Below are 22128 nucleotides of genomic sequence, written 5' to 3'. Positions count from 1 at the left end.
CTATTGGAATGTGTTGAGAAGGGCAATAAAGCTGGTGAGGGGCCTGGAGCACAGCCCTTTGAGGAGAGGCTGAGGGAGCTGGGGGTGTGCAGCCTGCACACCAGGTGGGGGTTGGTCTCTTCTGCCAGGCAACCAGCAACAGAAGAAGGGGACACAGTCTCAAGTTGTGGCAGGGGAGGTCTAGGCTGGATGTTAGGAGGAAGTTGTTGCCAGGGTGAGTGATTGGCATTGGAATGGGCTGCCCAGGGAGGTGGTGGAGTCATCATCCCTGGAGGTGTTCAAGGAAAACTTGGATGAGGCACTTAGTGCCATGGTCTAGTTGATTGGCTAGGGCTGGGTGCTAGGTTGGCTGGATGATTATGGAGGTCTCTTCCAACCTGGCTGATTCTATATTTCTATGAAAAGGTACAAAAAATTCTCATCACAATTTACTCTGGAAGTGTACTTCATAATTAGGTCTAAAAAAATGAGCAAGTTGTTGACAATCAGTACTTTTATTTTCTCAGAATGGAGTCACATTTATGCTACCACAAAACCCAACCAAACAAACAGGCAAATGAAAACACAACAACTAAAAATAAAACCAAACCAAACCAAACAAAAAAAAAACAACAATGCCACAACAACTTGCAGATATGTTAGGATAAAAGAGCAGACAGATAAAGATACTTTGTAATGAGTATGAAGTATTGGTGAAATCTGGGATTTCCATATGGCCTGTATCTATCTACTTTAAATTTTTTAATTAGGAGAAAATTATCAGTAAATCCTCTCGGGTTTGCTTCTTTTTTTTGCTTAATGATTTGTTGTCTTTAGATGTGGGTCTTCCTTGTATGTACACAAGGAGAGTTTTATTGATTCATTAAATTCTATCTGTCTCTTGCAGTTGTACAATTGATGCAAATTTGTGGTTTTTTTTTCTTTTTTAAATCTAAACTGTGAGAAGAATACTAATAACTAATTCTGAATTTACCTGGCTAATTTGCATACATTTGTATTGTATGGTAAATCACGTGAAAACCTACAGGGGAAAGGCTCAGCTCTTCAAAAACTAATAGGATATTTTTCCTTTTGACTTGCACAAATTGAGAAATATTGCCAGTGGCAAGCATAAAGGAAAGCTGCATTTTTAATGCTCTCATACATACTCATTTCTTTACAAAAAAAGAAGCTGATGACTGTTCTTAAAAATAAAACTTTCTGAAGCTCTATAGATAACATAGGACACTGGATGCTAAAGCAGTTCAGGTCGTTGGTATTGTGATTTGCAGCTTGTGAGATGTTACCTGTATATTGGATTTGACTAATAGGCATGGTGTCATGTATGAAGGGGGTACAGGCAAATCACAGCTATAAATATTTCCTCCTGAGTAGATTGTCTATAACTTGAAGGACTAAGAAAGTGGAAGGACTGTATAAATGGGAGTTTCTGATTTACAACATGGAATCATAGAATCATAGAATCAACCAGGTTGGAAGAGACCTCCAGTGTCCTGTATATGGGATTCTTGCAGGTTCTCTCTTCATATTATTTCTCTAGGTGACTTTTGATCAGGTAGTATTTAGGTGTTTACTCAGCTATGTTTACGTGGCATCTCAATTTAGAGTACTAGCTTTAAGTTCAAAATTAATTTCTAGTGTTTCCTCAGGCTGAACCAACACTTCTGTTCAGAGCTTATGGTCGGGAAGCTCTTGGTGCCAGAATTTCTGTAACACATAGCAGGCGCTGGTAGTAGTAGGTTTGCAATGAACTGAGTGATCTTGGTATGATTTGTCAGATCTCTGCAAGTTCTTAGCAGAAAGCAGGAAAAAACATTCAGCACAGTTCTCAAACACAGTGGTTAGAAGAGCCTCATCACAATGTATCATGACCATTGCAACATAATGCTTTAGAGAGCACTCAGAGTCAGCTGGTATAGAATCATAGAATCAGCCAGGTTGGAAGAGACCTCCAAGATCATCCAGTCCAACCTAGCACCAAGCCCTATCCAGTCAAGTAGACCATGGCACTAAGTGACTCATCCAGGCTTTTCTTGAGCACCTCCAGGGACAGTGACTGAATTTGAAATACAAAGCAGTAAGAGAATTATTCTCTACAGACTATCACCAGCACATTAGATTAGGGCTGTGAGGAAATATGGTTGGGATTATGTAAGAAAAGAAAGGTCCTTTACCAGTGCCCCTCCTTTCTAAAACATAGGTACTGTCACAGAATCACAGAGTTGCTTAGATGGGAAAAGACCTTTAAGATCATTGTGTCCAATCGTAAGCCTTCCACTGACTGGTCCTTGACTGTATCACATCTCTAAACACTGATTCTATACTCTTAAATACCTCCAGGGATGGGGGCTCCGCTGTTTTCCTGGGCAAGATTTTACAATGCCTGATAACCCTTTCAGCAAAGAAATTCTTCCTAATAACCAATATAAACTTCCCTTGGTGCAGCTTGAGGCCATTTGCTCTTGTCCTGTCACTTCTTACTTGGTTGAATAGACCAAACACCATCTCTGTACAGCCTCCTTTCAGGTAGTCGTAGAGAGCCTCCTCTTCTCCAGACTAACCAACCTGAGTTCTCTCAGGTGGTCCTTGTAAGACCTGTTCCCTAGATCCTTCACCAGCCTTGTTGCCTTCGTTTGAACATGCTGTAGTACTTCTACATCCCTCCTGTAGCGACAAGCCCAAAACTGAAGGCAACATTTGGCCTTACTGAAATTCACATAGCTGACCTCAGTCCATCAATCTGGTCTTCCTAGATCGCTCTACAGAGCCTCCCTACACTCAAGCAGATCCACACTTCCACCCAGCATGGTGTCATCTGCACACTTACTAAGGGTGAACTTGATTCCCTCATCCAGAACTTTGATAAAGATATTAAACAGGATTGGTCCCAGTACTGAGCCCTGAGGATTGTGATTGGCTGGCAACTGGATTTAACTCCATGCACTACCACTCTTTGGACCATCCAGACAGTTTTTCACCTAGTAAAACACATGCCCTTTCAGTTTCTCCACGAGAATGCTGTGGGAAATGGTGTCAAAGTCCAGACAGACAACATCTGCAGCCTTTCCCTCATCCACTAAGCAGGTGGCCATGTTTTAGAATGAGATCATGTTAGTGAGGCAGACATGCCTTTCATAAATTCCTGCTGACCAGACATGGTCAGTTGGTTGTCCTGCATGTAGTGTGTGATGGTATTCAGGATGATTTGCTCCATGAGTTTCCTCAGCATGGAAGTTAACAGGCTTTCTGTACCCTTATGTGTAAACTGGTGTGGCCTGTTTGTTCAGCCTGTTTGCTCCCTAAGAGAGCATCTCCTAACCTGGTGTTGCCGGGTGGTACCCACTCACTGCTTCTTTTTTTATCACACAATAACCACCCCAGGGGCTTCTTTTGTGCGGGGCAGTCCTGACAAATGACCACTGGCACATTGACATCCCATGTAGACCTGCCAGCAGTGGTGCATGCCACATCAGTAGCCTACCCACAAGCTGCTGGTCCCCAGCTGTGGTGATTTTACACCACTCAGGATTTGGAGTTTACTCCCCAGAGAGTAAATTAATCACACTACTCAGAATTTGTAAGTAAAATGAAATTTTTACTTACAAAAGTAGGCTAAATATAAAAGATAATAAATGTATAAAAATACATGTATACATATACAACTAGACAATAGCCCAGCTACCCCCCATGGACAAAGCCCAGGATACCCCACCATGGACAAAGCCAAGAGGCTGTTGCCAGCTAGCACAGTGTTATCTCTTCCTCAATCTCAGTCAGTGTTCTCACCATAACATAATCAGTGTACTGATGTACAGAGAAACAAGTAAGGCCAGGCAGAAAGATGGAGGAAAACCAAGCAAGAAAGGACTAGAACAAGCTGTGCTTCAAGCTATGTAGGATTCTTTAGACCAATGGAATGGGATAAACACATCTCTTATATTTTGTTCAGCCCCTTGAGAGTAGAGTCCATCCCCCTGGACTTTCTCTGAATTCTCTAAAAAACTGTATTTACACAAGCTAGTCACTTTCTCCACTTTGAAAGGATCAAAAAGGGATCCTGGCAGGCCTTTATTGCTGGGATTCCCTTCCCTTGTTCAGACGTAGCCTGCACTTGAGCTGGGCCCATTGGTGTCTGAGTGATTTAGATAAATGGAGCATTGAATGGTTCCTGTTTTGCTGTCTGATGGAGCCTGTAGTGCACTGTGCTGAATACTAAATGTATTTTTGTTGTGTTTTAGGAAAAGATTCAGAGATGCAATTCAGGAGTTAAGAATGGATGAGGAGGCAAACAGAAGAAGCTACTGATCACATGTCCTGTATCAGGACCAGTGTGAGCAGTAGGACAAGGGAGGTTGTTCTGCCCCTGTACTCAGCTCTGGTCAGGCCACACCTTGAGTGCTGTGTCCAGTTCTTGGCTCCTCAACTCAAGAGAGACATTGAGGTGCTGGAGCATGTCCAGAGAAGGGTGATGAGGCTGGTGAAAGGCCTGGAGCACAGCCCTGTGAGGAGAGGCTGAGGGAGCTGTGGTTGTGCAGCCTGCAGAAGAGGAGGCTCAGGGGTGACCTCATTGCTGTCTACAACTACCTGAAGGGAGGCTGTAGCCAGGTGGGGTTGGTCTCTTCTGCCAGGCAACCAGCAACGGAACAAGGGGACACAGTCTCAAGTTGTGGTGGGGGAGGTCTAGGCTTGATATTAGGAGGAAGTTGTTGGCAGAGAGTGATTGGCATTGGAATGGGCTGCCCAGGGAGGTGGTGGAGGCACCGTCCCTGAAGGTGTTGAAGCAAAGCCTGGCTGGGACACTTAATGCCATGGTCTGGTTGACTGGCTAGGGCTGGGTGCTAGGTTGGAGTGGATGATCTTGGAGGTCTCTTCCAAACTGACTGATTCTGTGATTCTGATTCTAGGATGCTTGTGGCACTATATGCATTGTCTTAGTAACTTGCTCTTGCATTAGAAACTGAGCCTCAGATAGCTGCCACCAAAACTGCTGCTAATCTCAAGGAAGAGAATACTTAATTACATCTTTTACCATGATTAGCAGGTTCTGGTAACCAAGTAAATCTGGAAATTTCAATACCCTCTGCTTTTTGATTTTTTTTTAATTACCATACTTCATAAATTGTGTGGGATATCTTGATGACTCCTCATAGAGGTTTTGGGGAATAATCACAGTAAATTCAACCACAAAAGTATTGGAGAAGTAAATGCACACTGTTTTCTGTCCGTGTTCATTTTATTCCCAGTCTGTGACTTCCTTCCAAATAGCTCTGCTGGATCTAACCTGTTATGCATCTAATATATTAATAGTGTACCACGTGTTTTCTAGGAAAGAGCTGCTTAGCTGTGAAATGAAGGGAGATGATTCTTTTTTCCTAATATTTAAATATAGTTTGCAATTACTGAAATATTTATGGCTTGGCTCTAGAGGAGGAGAGAACAGTTTACCTCACTCTTTTTCTTACAGTGTATAAAAATGGTAACCAGAAGTGGTGCAGCAAAAAGACATTTTCTCCTCTATTTTGTCTTTGTGGGGTGTTTTTAGATCCAGCTTGGATTTGGTCGTGTGTGCACACTTCATGGAATGTTTTGGGGTTTTTTTTCCTAGTTAAAATAATGGAGATGGAATTCTCTAGAATGAAGAGGTCATGACTTTAATTTCTTCTGAATACTGTAATTACCCTATTAAAAAAAAAAAAAAAGCCACTTATTCCTATAATAACATAACTTGGGATTTCAGAGGGATTTTAGTGTGCAGTTTCTTCTAGCCACAAATCTTTGGGTAGTCATGAAGTGTAATATACATTTTTTCTAAAGAAACACCCAAGAGATTGTCATGAAATTGCTAATAAAGGTGAGGTAGGGCAAGGAAGGAGAGAAGTATCATAAAAATTGTAATGACAATAGGAACTAGGAAGATGGAAGAGTCCTCTTTTTTCCTTTGTGATTCTTCCCAACACACAAAAAAACAGTCAGGCCTTTTCTTTCTAATATCATTCATAGGGAAAAAAGAGGGTATAACATCTTTTGCTCCTTACAAGAGATCTTTTCTCCAAAGTTTTTTGTTTTTTGTGCGGCAAGGTTTCAATTGCCCTTTTTTTCCGTTGGGAATTCTGTCTTTTGAAATGGAAAGTGTTGCCTGGGACAGGTTCCATTAACATCAGAGGCATCCTGCTTTCAGAACTGGCCTCTCTTTTACAGCTAGTATCACCTTTAAAATAGGTAAATAGAAAAAAGCCTTAGGGGCTAACCCGATTTTGTGCAGAAAAGAAAACAAAAATTCTCTTTGCACCACCTAGATAGGACAACTTTTCTTATAGTTAATTTCAGTGGATTGCAGCAACAACGACAATAGTTTACTTGGGAAGCAACTTTAACAGATCTGGGTTGATGAAGAGCAGTTCTCTTTGTCCTGTTGTCTCCGTCTTACAAGTGTGCAAGAGTGTGTCAGGGAGCAGGCTCTGCTGCATTGGAAGCCCACAGTTCCTGGAAAGTAAACCACCTTAAAGTCACTGAACTTTGTTCTGCTTAACACTTTTCTGCTTCCTAACCTTGGGTATTGAATTCAATACTGAAGTTTTTCCAGTTGAAATCAATTTGATTTGAGTTTTTTTTTTTGTTCAAGATGGTCCCAGGATTTTTCATGTGAGCCTCAGCTTTTGTTAGGTCCTAGCTGCATCATTACTTCTGATCCAGAAAAGTGTATTTGGTATTTATTATTCACAAATGTTAACATGGGCCATTTATCCTTTCTACTATGTTGCTTTGGTAATTTGATATTCCTTTGTAGCTGTGAAGTGCTGTCAACCATGTCACCCTAAATTGGAGTTTTGTCCTCTTCAACAGGAGTTCGTTATTAAAGCTCCTTTCACATAGAACAGTTCTTCAAACTTTATCCTGAGTTCAAGCTTTAAGGCATTAACTCACCAACAATCCAGATTTAATGAGGACTCTTGGCCTTTTGTGTTACACAGCAAATGATGTATGATGTGCATAATATTCAGAGAAAAAATATGTTGAGCTCGTTGCTGAAGAAAGGGGGGGGGAAAATCCTGGCTGTACCCATCATATCCTGGACATCTTATTCAACATGTAGGCTGCAGGCTGGGGACAGAGTGTCTGGAGAGCAGCCAGGCAGAGAGGCACCTGGGAGTACTGGTCGGCAGCTGACTGAACGTGAGCCAGCAGTGTGCCCAGGCGGCCAAGAAGGCCAGTGTCATCCTGATCTGTGTCAGGAATAGTGTACCCAGCAGGAATAGGAAAGTCATTCTGCCCCTGTACTCAGTGTTGGTCAGGCCACACCATGAGTGCTGTGTCCAGTTCTGGGCCACTCAATTTAAGAAAGATGTTGAGGTGCTTGAATGTGTCCAGAGAAGGGCAGCAAGGCTGGTGAGGGGCCTGGAGCACAGCCCTGTGAGGAGAGGCTGAGGGAGCTGGGGGTGTGCAGCCTGCAGCAGAGGAGGCTCAGGGCAGAGCTCATTGCTGCCTGCAGCTGCCTGACCGGAGGGTAGTCAGTGAAGGAGCCAGTGGGGGATCAGAGAAGGAGCTGGGGTTATTCAGCCTGGAGAAGAGGAGGTGCAGGCGCAGGGGTGACCTTACTCTCTCTACAACTTTACTGCCCTCTACAACTACCTGAGAGGAGGTTGTAGCCAGGCGGGGGTCGGTCTTTTCTCCCAGGCACCCAGTGACAGAACAAGAGGACACAGTCTCAAGCTGCACCAGGGCAGGTTTGGGCTGGACAATAGAAAGAAACTCTTCACTGAAAGAGTGATTGGCATTGGAATGGGCTGCCTGGGGAGGTGGTGGAGTCACCATCCCTGGAGGTGTTCAGGAGAAGGCTGAATGAGGCACTTAGTGCCATGGTTTAGTTAATTAGAAAGGTTAGGTGATAAGTTGGACTCGATGACCTCAGAGGTCTTTTCCAGCCTGGTTAATTCTGTGATTCTGTGATTTTTTCATGGGGTACTGGTGAAAGTACTGCAGAATAAACACAGAGGACAGAACAATGTTGGAACATTTATTGCAGTGTGTGTAAGAGCAGAACAGATGATAGGAGCCACCCTGACTCTTCCCTGTGGGTGATACATGTAGTCTTAAGGCAAAAACTGCAACTGACATGTTTGTGGTTTTTTGTTTTGTTTTGTTTACTTTATCCTTTTAAGATGAAAAGAAGAAGGGAAAGGGAGGCATAAGAAGAAAGGAAGAAAAAAATAGACTGCAGTCATGCAAGCTAGGCAAATGGGTTTTCATTTCTCAAAAAGGCCAACTGGATTTTTATTTTTATTCACTATTGTTCCTTCTGAAGGAGTAAAACATCGATTGTAGGAGGGGGTACAGAGCATAACTTCACTGAAGGGGAAAAAAATAAAGCACATTTTCATACTTATTGCTAAAAACTGCGTTGATTTCTGGGATAATGATTCAAGTGCAACTGCTATAGTTACAACAGGACTACAGTTCATGATGTCATCTATAGCTGCAAACCCATTTGAGGACATTGTGAAGAGATCTTTGTATTTTTCTTCCAAAGAAATGGCCAATCACTGGCTGTTGCTTGCTTTTAAGTGTGTGGAAATATTCTGCATGTGTAGAAACCATTTATGTACAAAGTGTTACTGTTTTCTGGTTTTCCAAATAGAATCTTAGCTAAAATTTTATCTTTTCTAGCTAATTACCTATCCTAATAAATAGTAGTGAGCACAAAAGGTCCTTATTTTCTGGACAAAAAAAGCAGCATGTAAGCACCAAAACTAAAACTTGCCTTTAGATAAATTTGTGTCATGTTGCACTTCTGATATAGTTTCTGAGCAGGAAAAATCTATTAGTGGTAAAATTACTGTAGGGACTCCGTTTTGGCTAATTTTGGAACTGTTATTTCCACCTTTATGCTAGTAATGCCATAGTTACTATAAGATGCTTATCTCGTGAGAAGTTTACAACTGCATGTTTCACTGGAGCAAAGCATTTAGACAGTTGTGTGTATTCAGTGAGGGCCACAGAAAGGACACAATTTCCTGACTATAACCACGGAGTGCAAATATTGTGCCCTAAATAGCACACCACTTACTGTAAATGTCAGCGGAGGGAGTTTTTCTGCCTTTAATTTAGTAAGAGCCTATAGCAAAGCCAGCTGTTAACACTTCTTAACTGCTTGTCATTTTGAAAAGGGGGAGCATCATTTATTCACACTTTTGATTAAATGAGGGAAACAATATTTCAAGTATTTCCCAACAGGTGCAGAACTGCAGCATTAGCTGTATTGGACTCTTTGCTTCCTTTTTTTTTTTGTGTTTGTACTGAATTTACTATTTTTTGGTAAGTTCTTCCACCTGCCTTGAAAATGTCGTCAAAGGCTAAGGAAGTTTATTTCAAGTTATGTGAAAATAAATAATAATAAAGTGTGAGCTTAGGGTGAAGACAAAGAATGTGCATTCATAGGTCTGTGTATAAAAAAAATCCAGTATTTGTCACAAACAGGGACAGAATGAATAAAAATGGATGGAACAGTGACAAAACACAAATGTCTTGCCAGCCCAGTCACGTTTTGTAAATCCAGACAGTTTATGACAGTTGCCATTTGCTGCAAAAGGCAGCTTGTTCTGCCCTACTGCAGAGCTTTTTGAATGGTGAAGGAGACTATGCAATAAAATAAAAATGACTTTATGTTGCTTCAGGTATGTCTTGGAGGCAGGGAATTAATGTGGCCAAGTCAGGAAATATAAAAAAGTAGAATTATTTTATTTTCCTGGAACTCCACCCCCAAAACTATATACAAAATTTAGTCTAGTTTATTAGCAGACTCAGTTCGATTTGGAATACCTTAGAAAAGGATATTATAGATAAATATGGATATTTGGGAAGTCAGGAAATGGAAAAAGCTAAGCCATAAACACAGCTTTATGCCACTATCAGTTAGGCTGAGCAGAAGATTAAGGGAAAAGCTTCCTCACGGATGTGAGCTAGGCCCTCTGCTGTGATCCCTTGCTGATTTCTTCTGCAGGAGCAGCCTTCTGACGTTGCAGGCAATATTCAATAACAGAGATCCATGCCACAGAAGTCCAGGATGAGTCACAGAGCCGCCAAACTGGGAAATGTGTTGAGCGCTTCTTCCCAAGTGGGATGGTCATGGGATGATGCTGCCCTCACAACGGCAGGGGAGAGCCAAAAACTGCTAGGGTCCCCAGTCTGGAAGGCAGCCAGGAAGTTGGCTACCGATGGGTCTGAGAGAGGGTGGCCCAGGTGCTGCCAGTTTTCTCTCTCAAAGGCTCGCTAAGTCTGCCGGCTTGCACAAAGGGTGCAACAGAGTGGGGAGAGATGTCCAAAACAAGGATGGGATAAAAATCTTGAGCTGTAGAAAGGTAGGAGCTCTCCGAAAGTGGGGATGGTCCAGTCACGGCGGGAACTTGTCCTTCATAGTGGCAGGGGACTCTCCAGATGGGAGCTATCAAGGTGGGAACCTCAAAGCAGGAACCTTTGCTCTATTTATCCCCTTTTCTAGACAAAGTGTCCATTCACCATTTATACAAGGTGCAAAAGCACAGCCAATCACCAGCCTGATTTCAGTGTGGGCATTTACACGTGCAGTAAGGACCCTTTGCTGCCTCCCTTCAAGCCTGCAGGGCAAGGAGTGGTGAAACAGGGTTTTGTGCCTTTCTCCTCCCATTCAAACCACGGAGTGAGAAGAGAAAGAGAGGAATTTGGAGTATCTAGGACAAGGTAATATTTTTCAGCTATAGCTTTTGAGGTTTTTTTGCAAGGCCCAAAGAAGAAACCCAAAAAAAAAAATGCAGAATGGTCTTTCAGAAATTAAAAGTCAGCATTCCTAAGTCAAGTTGCTTGCCAGCATGCATAATAAGCTGCAGGTCAATGTATAACTACAAAACTGCAGACATTGATGAAAGTTACCTATGCGTTCAGATTGGCAGACAATACTTAAGGCAGTCCAGGCTGTGGTGACAGGCAGCTTTATTTCCCTATCATCATGTATTTTGAGGAAAGCAGTTCTAGAAAGGAAATTTTCTCAGCAGCACTTGTTCTTGGGGAAATAAGTAAGTACTTAGACTAGTCTTATGTGTATGATCTTTTGTGCTAATGCTAGATAATATCTTTTCCATTTATCATTTGTTTTTGGTTTTGGTTTTTTTTTTTCTTCAGCAGTTTTAGAGTAAGTACCCTTGAAATATTTTGAACAGGAAATTCTCAGGGAGGGTTAAAAGAAGGAACAAGATTGTTTCAGTTTATTAGTTACATGAATCATATTTTGGCTGAAGGAAAATAAATACTTTCTCAACAAAGGGAGATGTTTTGGAGCATATGGAGGCTGACTTGACTGTAGAATTTAATGGTGTGTTATTTCTACTTTTGTAGGACTATACATAGTTCTAATATTAGCATTTCTACCATAAGTGTAGTTTTGCTTTGTCATCTCTTTCTGGATTGCTAAAGCCTATTTCAGGACTATCTTTTTTCTAAGTGAACTTAATTTTTCTGAAGCATAATTTTCTAGGTTAGACACCTGCACTACAGCAGAAACCATACTAAACAACCTCTTGAGAGAAAGGTGTGGAAAAGAGAAAGGAGATAATGAAATCTTGAAAATACAGTGTACTTCGCTTCTTCCATGTAAAATAATGAAAGAAAGGATTGAAATAAAATCTGCAGTTCATTCCCTGCCTTTATGTAATCATGCTACTTTGTGCACTTGAACTTCTTACATGCAGAGACTGAAAAGTGTCAAGCACTTCAGACAAAGGGAAGATAAAGGATATTTTATTTTATTTTATCACAAAAAAATATTTTCATTTTCACTCTTTTCCACTTGTCTTTTCTTCTTCCCCATTTATAGCTTCTGCAATCCAAGATAATGGAAGGAGATCCTGTCTAAAGCTTAAGGTCTTCGTGCGACCAGCAAGTAAGTTCTTCAGATTAAGCTTTTGAGGGTGGCTTTGTACCACATGCTCTACTGTGTGATCTAGTAAACAGCAGTGAATATTGGGTTTTTACTGTTAGGTTTTGTGTATCTGTTCCGTACAGCAATATTTGTGTTTTGGTTTTCATTGTATTTTCTTACCATTTTTCATAAAGCATTGTTTTAATTACAAAGCAGTTGCTAAGTTGCTAACTTGCTCTTCCTTAAACTATTGTATGAGTGAAAGAATATACTGGCACTTGGAGGAGTGCTGTAGACGTTAATATATAAATATGCTTAATTATTTATAGCAAACAGGCAGAAAAAAAAAAGAGGGAAAATAAAAAGAAAGTGGGGAGTTTAAATGTGTCTCACTAACATGTTTGGCTGTTATCTCTATTTTTATTATAGACAGCTGTATGAAAACTATAGGTGTTCATGATCGTGTTTTCGATGTTAACGACAAAGTAGAAAATTCATTAGAACCAGCAGGTTAGTATGCTTAGAGAATGTCTTAACAAATGTGTGTATCCCTCTGGTGCTTCAGTACTTTTTTCCCTCTTCTTTCTGCATGCTTTGCATGGTACAGCTGCTCTGCTTGTGCTCATTGCTGGCAGGGCTAATACTGCTTGTGGTATACTCTTTATATCCTTGATTAATGCAGGGAGAAAAAAATGTTTCTTTATTTGTTTCTTGGGTGACGTGGTTAATGAAAATAAGGTGTATGCCAGAGTAAAATTTGCAGTGGTACTGTGAAGTCACTGGGATATCCTAGGCAGAGACCCAGCATCTTAGTAGAATACTCTGTTTACTAACTGGGCCCAAAGTTTCAGAAATAAGAGTCGGTGGACACACTTTATTTATTAAGCAGTTTCAAAAGACTTTCAAAAAACCCAGAACCACTACTTTTTAGTACTTGTACATGACACAGGCATCCAACTGACAGAGTTAGTGTTGAAATCATAGAATCATAGAATCAACCAGGTTGGAAGAGACCTCCAAGATCATCCAGTCCAACCTATCACCCTGCCCTATCCAATCAACTAGACCATGGCACTAAGTGCCTCATCCAGTCTTTTCTTGAAGACCCCCTGGGACGGTGCCTCCACCACCTCCCTGGGCAGAAATTAATTCTTTAAAATTATATATATTTGGCCCTACATATGTGCAGACAGTCACACACACAGTCTGATAAATATATAGATTCCTATCCTGTTTTTACTGAAGCGAAGTTATGTTTTGGGGTGGCTTTTCTGTCCTCTTTTGTTGCTGTTGGAAAACACTGCCTTAAAAATAATGCCAGCTGTAATAAAGTCCTACATCTGCCATGGGCGAGGCTACATTGACCTTCACCTTCAATCAAACTCCTGTATCTCCATATGAAAAGTGCATGTGCATTGTTTGTATGGCCAAGGTTTATGATAGCTAGAAGCATGTTTATTGCTAGGGATGTGAGTAATCCCACCAACTTCAGTCCCAACTTCAATGGGATGGCTCATGACATGAAAATGAGATGGAAATGTAAGAAAAGTATTTGCAGTAATGGTGCTGCTTGTTTATGTGTACCTACATACTGTTGTTCAAGCTTCAGTAGTTGCAATATATCGGTAAGTAAAAAAACCTATACCTGAAAAAAAATGCACACATGCACATCATTTAGTACATGCCATGAAGAACAGATTAGGAAGATTTCCTCCGCCTCTTTTTTGACTGGTTTGCAAAGGAAATCATCCAAATAAGAAATGCTTGATTTGAGTGAACTTGTTGAGCAATTATTTTTGTAACAGCGCTGCTAACGTCACATTGAATGGTTAAATCTAACAAGCACCATCACAAAAGCATATTGTTAGAAAGCAGAAGAGAAATGAGAAAATTAAAATCATAAAAAGAGCTTAAGTACTGTTTTGTTATCAGGAGGAAACAAAAGCTTTAATTACTGATTTCAGTACCAAAAAATACCCAGCCTCAACATTGTTTTATATTTGCTTTATTCACACCAGTCACCACTAGATAATCAGTCATTGCCAGGTTTGCCAAATGCTGTCACACTTTTCTGTTATTAGGCTTTTAGTTCTGCTGCTGTCTTGGCGGATCGTGGTGCATGCGATCTATGTTGTGTACTAATTTACCTGCCTTTGACTTGGATCCTCTGCTTCTGTGCTCCCCCCAGACTGCCACTGTCTTCTTCCAGAGCAGACTGACAAGTTGGAAGGCAGAAGGGTCATGTTAAGCAAATTACTACCTTTCTTTTAAAAATCAAAATTTGTGTGATATTTTTGATGTCACCCTTTCAACCTCACTGGTATTGTTCAGGAATTTGTAGGAAACTGGTCTATAGAGGTCACACTTGTTTCAAAATTGATGAAAATAGTTGACCATATTCCTGTACTCCCCTCCTTCCTCCTTAAAAATAAAAAGTACTTAAACAAAACATACAGTTTTGCATATATGAAAAAACAGATATCTGAAGCTTTAGATGTAAAGCTATGTGATTGGTAAACTTCCTGGTTGTTCAAGTATGTCTTTTTCTAATTACTAATTATATTCTCAGTCTTTAGCAATGACCTTCCATATTTTCCTTAGAAATGTTGTCCTCTTTTAATTTGCCTTCAGTATTTAAAATAAAGCAAAACATTTCCCCCAAGATTAAAGACTGTGGCAGCGTTACAATGTCACCTGCAAAATCAAGTTTGGCAAGTGATTTTGAGAAACACAGGTGAATTATGTGCTCTAAGATATGAGTGCAGAAACCTTAGGAATGCATCAACTGAAAATGTAGGTGATTTCCTTAAGAACTTCCTTAATATTACATGAAAATAAGTTCTTCTGTGAAGGAAGAGCTTTGTAAAATGGCACCACAGAATGACCAGGTGGGTTCTCAGCAGAGCACAACAGAGGGGGAGAATCCCCTCCCTGGCCCTGCTGGCCACACTTCTGCTGCAGCCCAGGCTCTGCTTGGCTTTCTGGGCTGCAAGTGCACACTGCTGGCTCCTGTTGAGCTCCTCATCCACCAGAACCCCCAAGTGCCTCTCCTTAGGGCTGCTCTCCAGCCACTCAGTGCCCAGCCTGGATTTGTGCTTGGAATTGCCTTGACTCAGATGCAGGACCTTGCACTTGGTCTTGTTAAACCTCATGAGGTTGGCTTGTGCCCACCTCTGCAGCCTGTCAAGGTCCCTCTGGATGGCATAATTTAATTCAGAAGATGTTCTTGTGAAGTACTGTATTGTCATTGCAATGTCATCAGTGTATGAGTGTAACTCAAGTGAAATATGAAACAGGTTTTGCTGACAGTACTAGAAAGAGGACTTTTCAAGACCCAGCATTCACTGACATTTTTAGCTTTATCTGGAATAATTCTGGAAGGAAAATATTGAAGCAGTCTTCAGGGCCAACATGCTTAGGAGGCTGTCCCTGCCATACATGGTGAGGAGCTGTAACTAAAATAATTCCAACTACTTTTTGCCACTGACATCAGTGGGACTTTCTTTCTTACAAATGTGAATATATTTACAGTTGACCAGTGCTTGCATTTTGTATTTTTGCCATGAGCAGCTTTGAAGACCTGTTGATAAGCCTTAAGATTTAGTGTCTGTGGTACCAGAAAACAAACAAACAAACAAACACATGATAAATTGCTAATCCAGTTTATTGTGCATCTTGCTGTGTGACTGAACTGGAGTCAAAAATGACAGGGCCCTGGGTGTCCTAGTCTAGAGGGGATGCCCCTGCTGATTGTAGGGGGACTGGACTAGGTGACCCCTAGAGGTCCCTTCCAGCCTGGACCGTTCTATGATTTTATAAGAAGCCTATTAAAATAAATTATGCATCAGACCCTACCTCCTATATATGGGTGTGAAGAGGAGGGAACTAATTTCTAGCTAAAGATAAGTAACATGTCAAAGCAGGATCTCAGTTTCCTGACTCTGCCTTCCCTTAGTACTTTTAATTGGAATTGCCCAGCTCTCACTCCCATGTAACCCTGAAAATACAGTTTGTTGAGATGGGAGCTATGAGACAAATATATCATAAGTAAGTGGACATCTGTCATAAAGTGGGGAAAACTTATTACAATTCTCCTAATTCTCCTGGAAAATTAGACACTATATAACAACACATGAATGCCTTTATCAGGCCACTTCACACTTCATTGAAAAGTTTAGCTTATTTCCATTCATTTAGTAGTAAGAAAATTCAAACCCAGAGCTGACTTATTATGGCAAACCTCAATAAGATTACCTTTAAAATAGCCAAATTAAATAGCTTTCATGTGGAGTGCCTTGCAGAGAAAAATACCACACCGTAGTGGCATTAAGACTGAACTTTAGTTTACAAAAACTAAGAGAGCTTTCCTAGGTATTATAAATTTAGTATTTGCTACTTCTTTTTTTTTTTTTTTGCTGCTGATGTATATGCATGTTTTCCAACTCAGATGGATAATTCCTTTTTCATTAACTTTAGAAACATGTATGTAAATTTGTATTTTATGGTAGCATAAAAAGTAGCCCATACCTGTGAAATTTTCCAGATTGGGTATGTGTTCTGTAAAATGTAGTATTGTCATATGTGAGCCTTTAAAATTCTATTTCAAGAAAGGGAGACTGGTCTTACATCCCCTGCTTGTGCCAAGATCTGGTAATCTTCAGTGGAATTTTGTACACATGGAACTGGAGTACATGCTTTGGGCTTGTATGCTGTCATTTCAAATTCAGGAGCCAAAATCTGTAACTCAGTAAGGGGATAAACTGTGAAATTAATTCCGAGCACGTGCAACTCTTCAAGCCCTTTTGAAAATCAGGTGGTTTTATTTAGCTGCCTCTCTGTTGACATTGCTATCTAATGAGCCATCCAAAGCTAGAGCTACAATATTTTATTGGAAGAGTACTCTTTCATTCCTCAGTCTGCTGAAATCAGACTTACTTTCTGCTTCCCTGGTCTTCAGTGGGAGTTTTGCCAGTAAGAAATGCAGGATTTGGCCCCAAGCTGGTTACATAATGAGGTATTACACGCTTGTGAAAGTCAATGACAGCGCAAGGTTCATTGCCCTGTTTCATCACGGCACAGAAATCTACTTATAGTTGTCAGCCCAGTGAGAGTTTATTAAGGATGCAAAATCTCATTGGAATGTTTTTTTCTGTTTGAACAGATGATACCGTGCACGAGTCAGCCGAGCCATCCCGTGGTGAGAATGCGGCACAGACACTAAGGATACCCAGCCGGCTTTTGGCAACTATATTGTTCCTACTGGCAATGCTTTTGATATTATAGCACAGTATGCTCCAGCAACCTGTCGCAGAAAATATCAGGGTCTTGGAACATCAAAGATCCACCTAACTGCTCATCCCAGGAAAGGGACTTTATTGTTTTTGCAGATGTCAAATTGTTATTTTTCCCTTTTCCCTTTTCTTCTCCCTTTTAGCCTGAACTCAGCAAAAATTTGAAGGGGATAACTAGCTTCAGCACCCATCCCTACCTACTCTGTGACTTTCTTAACCCATCTGTATAAATAAAAGGACTCCAAATGAAAATGCCAAACTATAATAGTGACACTAGTGATTCTTACTCTCCTCTGCATTCTCCTTTAAGAAGTCACCTCTGTTAGCTCACTGTGTTATCCATATGTGGACAAGAAAGAATAGTGGCAAATGCAGTCAGTGAAGAATAAGAGAAGTGAGTGAAAGTCTGAGAGAGTATTTCTCTCCAATATAATATTTATACCTTCTCATTGAGCACTGTAAGATGATTGTGCAAGACATTGTGTCACCATGTCAGGACTGGAGGGGAAATATTATGAACAGATATAATACACCACCATTTCCTCCAGGAGTTTCTAAATGAACAGGCTTCTGAAAGAGAAGAATATTGTTTCTTATAGGACTATCTTGACACATCTTTGACAGTAAAATTTGTGCTTATTAGCAGAAACGCTGTTTTTGGTGAGAGGAAGAAGTTACTATTTAGGAATGTCAGCACACAGCAGGCAAGGTCAGATTTAGGAAACTTCACTGGGGGTGTGAGTGCCTCTGTTATTTCGTTCTAAGGGGATAATGCACACCGGATTATTTTATTTTAAAACAAATTACCGTGGTGCTACAATTTTTTTCTTGAAATGCAGAGGCACTTTTGAGAATAAAGTGACCTTCCCCAGCTCTGACTTAGTAGCTGATAGCCTTGGATGCTGCTCTGAGTGTTCATACATACTAAGAGAGGACACCAGTAGCCAGAGGAAACATATATGGGGTGCAGGATCTCCAGTATGCTCTTGACTGTCTTTCCTGCAAGTTCCTGAATCGTGGGAATAAACTACATGTAGAAGAAGCCAGGACAGTCTGGCAGCATTGTTTCATGGGGAGAAAGAAAAGGAAGTGTGGATTATGAATTCAAGTGTTGATTTTTAATCTTTTCCCCTCCAGCACATTTGGAAGATTAGAGGAATTGTGTTTATCAGCCAGAGGTAAACTAGATGGGCTCCCAAAGACTTAATAAAATATTTTTTTAACAATCCACTAGAATAGAAAATACGTTATTTAGATATACTTTATGCTGAGAGTGAGTATATATGGTTGTCCTATTTAAACACGTGAGAGAAGTGGTAACCCTTGATGCAAGTAGGAAGTGGGACTGTCTTGATTGATGGAATTAGGAGTGACCCTGTTTAAGGAATCCAAGCCTTGGCTAAAAGTGATTTGCCAGGAAGTGCAAGCCTTGGGGTAATATTTGGCTAGGCTGCCATGAAATTTAGACTGGTGAAGATAATCAGACCAAGACTGAAACAAAGCTTTTCTAATAGAAACTGTGATAGTTTTATAAAATATGGAGCACATTGGAGCAAAAGAAGAGGTTTCTGTATTAATTCTGAGGAAAAAGTCTGCCATATCAAGATTTAGTTATACCATTAATGGACAGCACTTTGTGGGCTTTTTTTTTTCTTTTTCTTTTTTTCTTTTTAAGTTGAAGTAGTCCAATATTCAAAAGAGGAGAAAAGAGGGAGGTAAATTTAAGATGTAAAGGAAAGTTTATGCATGCTAAACTATGATCTGAACTTGCCTGATTTCGTACAACATTGTCATTAATGCAGGGCCTGTGCATACAGGAGGAATGTAGGAGATTTCCTTCTGTGAAGTGCACACAATGAAGATAGGCATTCTTAACAGTGGTGGAACTCATGAACTCATTACAATCTCTCTGGTACTTTCCTCTTTTTAATGTGAATGTGCTCGGTACACACTAATGAGTGATTCCTTCTTGTAGGTAGGAATTAAAAAGCTTAATCAAAATGCACCTTATCAAATGGATTATTAACCACAGTACAGATAATATTGCATGATAGGTAAAAATATTAAAGTAATTCATATCAATTACAGGCAGTCATATCAGTAGCACCAATTTAATGAAGCAATGGTGACTTGATTTTTCATCCTTTGTCTCTGAATGATGTCAAGAGTTCAAGACTTAAGTTTATCCTTACCTTCGGTGAAATTCATCATTTTGTTTTATCACATAACCCAGCTGTGTAGATGAGGAACAACATGCAGCTGTACAAGTGAACAAGTGGTGCAGCTGTAAGGCAGGTCGCTGTGCTACCTGGCACGGCAGACTGGGAGCGTGACACTTGTCAGTTTAACATTTAAGACCTACATAAATGCTGGTGGGCTTTGTGTTGCATTGAAATCTCTGAGTGCTTTAAATGCAGTTGTTGGTGCAAATTGAGGAGATTGCTGCTCCTTTTCTGCCCCAGCTCAAGTCAAGAGGGACTGATGATCCCTCAAACTAGGTAGCTTACTTGCCTTGATGACCTGCACTCCTGGCCGCCAAGGGCATTGCAATGTGAAGCAGGGAAAATAGGGATCAGTCAGTTTAGTGGATACTGTGTATCCTTTAATAGACAAGGTAACATTTCGTGTTAGATTAGGATCTTGTTTTGTACTGTACTTACTTGGATGGCAAAGGAAAGACAAGTAAAACTTCAAGCTATGTTCTTTAAATTCTGTATTATTAGCAACCTCTGTTGTATATAGTGTTTGATAATAAAGTATTCATTTGATTCTTATGTCTTTTATAAGTGAGAACAACAGACTTTCAGGATATTAAAATCACGCATTGATTACAAGACAGCTTTGAAGCATCAAGTGTGATCATGGCTGAGAACTGTGAGGCAAGTGGCCGTGACACTGCAGCATATAGGACTCATCTTTGAAAATCATTCATCTGTTGCAAGACTTCACAATGTCAAGACCTGAAACAAGATGACTTTGATGATCAGTATTTTGTTCTTAGTGTTTAACAGTCTGATGTTGGAGGCCTGTGGTTTCTGTGTTAGTTTTTTGCTCTTTTGTATCATGTTTTATTTCTGAAAAGGTTTTGGGGATAAACCAATTCTTCTGTTAGTTAGTTAGTTAGTTTGTTTGTTTGTTTGTTTGTTTTTTGTTGTGGTTTTTTTTTTCCTTTCTGTTTTCCTCCTGGTTTTATTTCCAAGAATAGTTTACTCCAGAAAGGATCTTGCCAATGTCATGTGTGATGTGTATATGTACTTGGTTTCAAAAGAGCTAGAAAAAAATTTGGAAAGTACCAAAAGTAGATTAGTAGATTGTTTCCTTTCCTATGTAACAGTAGAAGGAAAATGGTTGTATTTGTACCTGTTGATTCCCACTCCCAACCCTCAAGATTGAACTTAATCCACTGCCTTGTCACTGGTCCTGTTACTTTCAGAGGCTTAGAGTGTAACTCTTCCCCTTCTTTCATTACACTTAGATTTTGTAATCACCACTTTAACCCTCTGCATTTCTCTTTACTCTTCCTGACCTTCCTCCTCTCCCACTCTCGACCTTTTTTAATTTGGAGTTGTGAATGGGCAGATCTGTTTCTGGTCTGGCATCACTGAGTTTTTCCCATGCATTCACCCTCAAGCTTTTCGAGTGTGAGACAAATCTCCCTACAATAGGCTTGCTGCCATTGTCTGTACAGTTTAATAGATGCTGGCATGTCGGAGGTTACTCATGAGTCTGCGAAATCTGCTTTCCATGCTTACTCTTGACACCCTATTGAAGGCACTCATTGTGTATGCATCTGGGTATGAAAGTCCAGCTCAGTGTGGTCCTGTGCTTGTACTGCCCTGCTTTGCAGTTTCTTTGCACTTATTCACTGAGTGCTGTTTTTTAAATGCTTACATTATATGAACGTAAAAGAAAATGTTTAAAAGACCCCCCAACAACCAAACAAAAATCCAAACCACAAAAAAATCCCCCAGAAACCAAAATCCAAAATCCATGCCCCATAAGATCTGTATTTGTATATACACATGTCCGTACAATTATACTTAAATAAAATTAAAGATTTTCATCATTTTAATTGGTTCTCTTAGGCTACATTTTTGTCCACTTAATTATACCTTTGTTTTGGTGGCTCTTTGTATACCTACCTTAGGTGTTTATGGGCAACAGAAAAGCAATGAGGAGTATTAGTGGGGAAGTTTTAGAATTCAGCAGGACACATCTTACTGTCTAAAGGTGTAACTACTGTCATTATGGCTGATCTAAAGCCTGGCTGCTCTACTGGCCACATTTTTTTTTATGTGTTCATACTTCTTCCAAATACTTAGGAGAGTGAGAAACTATGTCAACCAAGTGCTGCAGCATTACATCATCACTTTTGCCCTGCTCTGGGATTCCAAGCAGTCCTCCTTACTGCCTTATGTAACAAGTGGTTGTATGGTTTATCTCTTGCTTCTTGAGGAAGAGCACCAGCTCCAGAGGTATGCAAACAGGGCAGTTGCCCATGATACCCCGGTACACAAGATGCCCCTCAGACTGACCAAGAGATAGGGATGGAAGTAATTTTGAAATCTCAGCCATGTTTTTCATAACAAGGAAAGGACTGTGAGCAGTGGAGCCTTATGGATGGGAGAATTTGAGCAAGAGTGCCTCCTGAAGGGAAAGAGAAAGAGTGGGGAAGCATGCCTCTTGACTGGCTGTGTTTATTCCTCATTCCTTCCTCACCCCTGTTCCCAGGGGCTGATGTAGTGCCTCTAAAAATGCACAAGGCTGCATTAAGGTTGACTTGTATTTAAGTTTGAAATGGTGGTCTTTGCCAGTGCCTGCTCACTAATCATATAATAGGTTTAACCTGAGAATTTAGGCCATAGAATGTGAGGGACACATACTGAATCTGTAATAGTTGCATTCAAAACTCAGCTGCAATTACACTATGGTAGCATTAAACTCACTGGA

The 22128-nt window shown here is 40.4% G+C and overlaps 1 protein-coding gene across 4 annotated transcripts in view; it reads left to right on the top strand.

The window, feature by feature from the left end:
• The window catches only part of EFNA5 (ephrin A5), a 281276-nt gene extending 260026 nt beyond the window's left edge, over nt 1–21250 (top strand). For all 4 annotated transcript variants that reach the window (XM_064176306.1, XM_064176304.1, XM_064176305.1 and 1 more), the window contains 3 exons: nt 11843–11908; nt 12317–12397; nt 17049–21250. In XM_064176306.1, the coding sequence (XP_064032376.1) occupies nt 11843–11908; nt 12317–12397; nt 17049–17170 (269 nt within the window). In that variant the 3' untranslated portion in view covers nt 17171–21250. The remainder of the gene's footprint in view (nt 1–11842; nt 11909–12316; nt 12398–17048) is intronic.
• The last annotated feature ends 878 nt before the right edge of the window (nt 21251–22128 follow it).

This window comes from Pogoniulus pusillus, chromosome Z (assembly GCF_015220805.1).
Source record: "Pogoniulus pusillus isolate bPogPus1 chromosome Z, bPogPus1.pri, whole genome shotgun sequence".
Taxonomy (NCBI): Eukaryota; Metazoa; Chordata; class Aves; order Piciformes; family Lybiidae; genus Pogoniulus; species Pogoniulus pusillus.
This window is presented reverse-complemented; position numbering and strand designations above follow the sequence as displayed.